The sequence below is a fragment of the Pygoscelis adeliae genome, unplaced genomic scaffold, assembly GCF_000699105.1.
Source record: "Pygoscelis adeliae isolate BGI_AS28 unplaced genomic scaffold, ASM69910v1 Scaffold67, whole genome shotgun sequence".
In the NCBI taxonomy this organism is placed as follows: domain Eukaryota; kingdom Metazoa; phylum Chordata; class Aves; order Sphenisciformes; family Spheniscidae; genus Pygoscelis; species Pygoscelis adeliae.
Genome location: NW_008825271.1, coordinates 3,628,358 through 3,633,620, shown reverse-complemented (window position 1 = coordinate 3,633,620; position 5,263 = coordinate 3,628,358). Strand labels below are relative to the sequence as shown.

Below are 5,263 nucleotides of genomic sequence, written 5' to 3'. Positions count from 1 at the left end.
AGCAGATTCACTTCTCCACCCTGCTCCCTCCTGGCCATGGGAGGAGCTGGCTGAGAGCTGACCCTCTCAGGAGGGAATGTCTGGGGTCTCTGCAAGTACAAGGATTTGATCTCTGCTCTGTTTCTTTCTACCTTGGTTCTTCAAGGCTTGGAGAAGGATTCCAGCCTCTTCACCCATTCTCTGGCAGCTCAGATCATCCTGATACTGAGAGAGAAAAATATCACCACTGTGATTTACCCTACGGCCTTGCACTACAGGCTCTGAAGAGCATGGGAGGGGCGGCACCCATCTTGGGGAGATAGCTCTGAGCAGCAGTCCCAGAGCAGCAATGCCGGTTCTGGGATGCCCTGCACGCTGGGGCTACCTGAGTGTGCTGGAAAGTCTGGGTTGTTCCTGGCATCTTCCCTTTGCCTGCAGGGCAGCTCCACCCCTCCGGCACATCCCATCCCATTATTGTGCTGCTGGTTCACCCCTGTGCTGTGTTTTCTGCTAAGAAGCAACTCTGCTTCTTCAGCATATGTTAGTGTCTATTCTTTGTGAAGGCTAAAGGGAAAAAAACTCAGCCACAAAGGAATCAGGATTGTCCTGCGTGTGTTAGGACATCTTAGGACATCCATAGCAGCCAGTGGCAATGCGGATCATACCCAGGTACTTTATCACTGAGGCAAAGCACCAGTTGATCTGCTGGCTTCATAACAAGGATCAGAAAAGCTGTAGCTGCTCCTGCCATCTCCAAAAGGAGATGCCAGGACAAGAACTGGCTCTCTGCAGGGCTTGCGTATCATGTGAAAGGGGATGGAAGGGGAACAGCGTGCAGCCCTAGACCTTTTTTCCCCATCACTGGCTACTGTGCATGGTCCTTGGAGCTGCACAGTAGCTTGTCTCTTGTCTCAGGAGCTCTGTTGGTGAGGTTGAGGGGAACAAGCACAGGCGATGGCCTCCAGTGATGTCAGTCCCTGTTCTAAATGTCCCAAAACCTTAGGAGGTACAAGAGGATCTGTGTCCATCTGGCCTTGGTCTCAACACCAAAAGAGAGAAAGGAGTTCCTAACAGGATTCTGCCTTGAAAATAAATCACGTCTTTTGCCACTGCTGGCACCAGGAAGGGCACAGGGCTGGCCCCTCACCCGCACCAAGTTCAGCTGACGTGGCTGAGCTCAAGAGCTGCAAGCCCGTATTGCAGCCAAAAAAGTGACTTGCAGAAATTTCACTTAATTTAATTTATTGCCCATTAACATACACTTTTAATTACTGATTTGGGTATTGAGAAGCACAGAAGATATAAAAAATTACACGAGAATTTATGGAAATGTCTTTCCTCCCCCCCTTCCCAGGCACAACTTCAGCCCTCCATGAGTGGGGTCACAGCTGCGATAAGAGACTTCCGCACTATCCTTAAACTACTGATATGTGGCCATTTATCCAGGGAGACAAAAAAGCCTTTGCCACAAGCAGCAGTGGGCCATTTACAGGCAGCGGTCAGCAAATCTGTAATGGCAACAAGTAGCAAAAAGCCAGCGTGGGACTGGTGCCTGAAAATAAAGGAAGGATTTTTGCAGTTTTGTGTTTTAATAAACCATTGCATTAATTCCTTTCTCATTTAGGTACTTTCATGTCCTGCCCATCACAGCCAAACGTAAAGTCCCAAGGTTTGTGTTGATTCTGCCTTATAACACCACAGGGAGACAGAAACTATCATCTCTGTTTTGTGGATGGGAGTTAAGCGGCTTTCCTAAAGTCACAGAGAAAGTCTGAGACAGGAGCTCAGTCCAGGCCTCCTGAACCCTATTTAATGGCCTCCCTTCCCATTTATGTGCTTTTCTCTGGAAAAAAGACAAACTGTGTCAGTCTGACTTTTTCTTTAACTTTTTCTTGCTTTCAGTCTTTCACTTTGCAGCGTGTCCTGCAGCAGATCAGTATAAGCTGCATTACAATAGGCAACCAAAACTGTTCCCAAAACAGCACTATATTCCACCAAGAAAGCAACTATAAACTTTCTGGATACTAGCCCAAAGCTAGTATCAGAGTCATATCTGCTTGAATTTCATGCTCAGAGTTTGCTCTGATGGTGGTCAGCCTCCTCTTCTCTCCTGCTGTGTTACCAAACAATTAATTCTTTAGCCAGGAACTGGGCTGTGGCTTGTTTAGTAGATGGAAGTGAAGCAAATAAAGTGCTCTCACATGCTTCACTATGGCTTACGTGCTCGGTCTAAGATCATGCTTCCACCGCCCAGCACCTGGTGGTGTAAAATGAGAGGCACGAGCAGTGTGTTAACATTTCCAATGCTACTGTGGAAATTCATTTCTGCTGCTTGAAAAGCAATGGCATTTTTGCAGAACTATAGCAGGGAATTGCTTTAACAGGCACTGCAAAGGCCTTCAAAAATACTTACTCAGCAAAGTCAATACTGGGCTCCATGGATATGGCAGAATGAGTCCTGTGAAACCAGGCTGTTGCTGCATGCCATGCCAAAATCGACATGGAAAAAGCTTTTCTCCAGTGCTATCGCTTGCTCTTAAAATATACCCTGCACAAATACAGCAAAATACAGCCCATTTCTCTGCAGCATTTGCTCTAATATTTTTTTCCATGGGGTTTTGGTCCCCCACCTTCTTATAACCAAATAACCCATCCAAACAATGGGGTAAGCTTTCGAACATCACGGTAGCTTGAAAAGCTCAGTGAAGAGTAGAAACATTCATAAAAGTCGGACGATACATTTTAAAAATAAAAATTTCTGTTTTTAATGAGCACAGATCTTTCTGTAACTTTAGGCACCTATTTTGCTCTTTTTATTGAAAAACAGACTAATCTAAATATTTTGAAGCATTCGTCAAAGGAAGGGGAAAACCTTACTTCTTCTACCCCTCCAATGTGTTATTTTTTTTTCTTCCAGAAGGAAATTCCGTGGTATTCCTCTTTGCCTTCACACTGTTCATATGCCTAAAATAAAGCAGATACCAACCGAGTTTAAAAAAAAAAAAATCCATGAGCTTTCCATTTGAATTTGTTTTTTTCTTAGCTGTATCTCACAAAGAAGAGTCAAGTCCTGTAGACTGATTTTCGTGGGCTTTTTTTGTCTGTTTAGCATGAAATACTGCTGGTGGCATTATGCGAGCAATAGCAGCTGGCTCCATGTCACCCTAGAGATCACTCTTCAAATCACCTTTCCAGTCTGGCCCAAAAGAGGATCTTTTGCTTTCTCATAGGACACATATTTGAATGAATGCGCAGTTTAAACAGTTTAACTGCAATGACTAATTTCTACCATCAGAAGTATCTCTGTAAGTCCATTTTTTTTTCTTTTTCTTTATTGTCTTGAAGAAAAATTGTTTGGAGAGAATAGAGCTATTCCTTTATCTCTCGTAAATGAAAAGGCCCTGTAGCTTGGTCTGAGTGGTGGGGCTGAGGGGCTCACCCTCCCTCATCACTGAGAAGTAGCAGAACCCATCCTCTCCTTTCTGTCACTAGGGGTTTAAATACTGGGACGTCCCCACTGCTACCCCATAAGAAGTGAGGCCAGAGCCGGGGAAAAGCCACAGCTTTCTGTGAAGGACTGAGCTGAGAGGCAGCAAAGAGAAAGGACCAAGCCTCTGGGAGTATCTGGGGATTTTGCTCTGAGGTGCATCCCAGCGCGGCACATGAGGCAGCTCAAAGAGGCTCTTATCTCGGCAGCTCGCTCTTGCTGCCTTTGAAGTATGTGGTAATGGTCCAGGCGTCTGGCAGAGCAAATAACCAACCCCAGCTTTTTCCACCTACACACAAACCTTGGGACAGAGGTGCTTTAAGAAGCCAGCACTGACAAATGCAAAAAACATGCTCCTCTTCCTGCAGATACCTCTGTTTCCTTGGCTCTGCTCTGGTTTTTTGAGGTCCTGCCGTGTATAAAGAGGAACCAGAACAGCCCTTGGCTCAGTCCTTTCTCCAGGCATCAGAGGCAGTTGAAGAAGCAAGGGGCTCAATGTGCTGGGCAGACCTGCTTGTCCTTCTCCCTGCAGCCCTGTACCGGCTGGCAGCTTTCCCCTTTGCTGCTCTCTTCCACCACCTCTGTGCTTCAGGGCGCCTCTCTCTGACTGCCTGGTACGTGCTCATCACCCCTGCTGCTGCGCTGAGGGGCGGTCATGCCTGTGGATGCTTTCCGGGGGCTCTCCTGGCCAGAGGTGCAGTGTGACGCATGGTAGCAAGTCCTCGCTGACTCAGGTAGGGACATTTGTATGGCTTGGACATGAGCTGTCGCCAGTCCCCTCTCTCTGCAGTGGGGCCAGATCAAAGTCATTAAGGACAAAACAGCCAGGCCGGACACTCTGGTGTTGTGAGAGGTGTGTTTAGGGGTGTACCAGGATGAGCACATGGGCAAGGGGAGGTCCTGCTGTGGGAATGGGGACTATCTCTGGTGTGATTAGGATGAGGGCCAGGCAGGGCCAGCAATATCTGCTCCAGTGCCCCCCTTCCTGCTTGCAGCCGTGATGGCCCTGGTGTTCCCTCAGCCCCATGAGAGGCCAAGAGGCAGACTACAGGGGGACTGTGGAGGCTGCAGGACCCAGACTAAGCTCCGCTACCAGCACTGTGGTGGGAGTTTCAAGCCCCATTTTCCCCAAAAGGCAGCCAAAGGGCATCTGGTCTCTTCTAGGTACATATTCCTCCTCACTGGAGGATGTCTCTTTGCTGGCACAGCCATGGGCAGCTACGCCATGTTGCTCCTCATCTCTGCTGCTGGCTCTGTGCTCGTCCTCCTCTCCATCAGCGCAGCTTGTGCCCACACCTGGGTCTTCGCCCTCCAGATGTCCTGGCAGACACTCTGCCACCGGGGTCTGAGCAGCCAGGAGCTGGACCCACAGGATGCCAGGTAACACCCCAGCTCTGCCTCCTTCCTGCTCCTCCCCTCAGTGGGCTCCCGGTCATTTTGTGAGGGTGGAGGGCCCCCCGGGCCAAACTGGCTTGCTGTTCCACAGCCGTCAATCTCCACTCTGGCTCCGGCTGCATCCCCATGTGTGGGCGATGCTGCGGGCATGGCAGCGCTCTGGCGATGTGGGACAGCACATCCCCCATGTGCAGCCTTGTGCCAGTGCCTCTAACGCTGCCTTCAAGGGACTCTCAGCAGCTCTCAGGTGCCCTCTCCTTCCAGGCCAGCCATCGCCCTCTCTGCCATCATGCTGCTCACGCAGAAGGCTACGTCTCTGGCCCCGGACATCCACGAAGGGGTCGTGAGGCTCCAGCTGGGCCAGGGGCTTTTGCAGTGCGCGCTGCCCCTCTGCAGCTACCT

General features: G+C 49.5%; 1 protein-coding gene across 1 annotated transcript in view; it reads left to right on the top strand.

Moving 5' to 3' along the window:
* Positions 1-3,372: 3,372 nt before the first annotated feature.
* Positions 3,373-5,263, top strand: part of MBOAT4 (membrane bound O-acyltransferase domain containing 4) — a 2,691-nt gene continuing 800 nt past the window's right edge. The window contains exons 1-3 of the mRNA XM_009329835.1: positions 3,373-4,080; positions 4,631-4,846; positions 5,126-5,256. Of these exons, the coding sequence (XP_009328110.1) occupies positions 3,962-4,080; positions 4,631-4,846; positions 5,126-5,256 (466 nt within the window). The 5' untranslated portion in view covers positions 3,373-3,961. The remainder of the gene's footprint in view (positions 4,081-4,630; positions 4,847-5,125; positions 5,257-5,263) is intronic.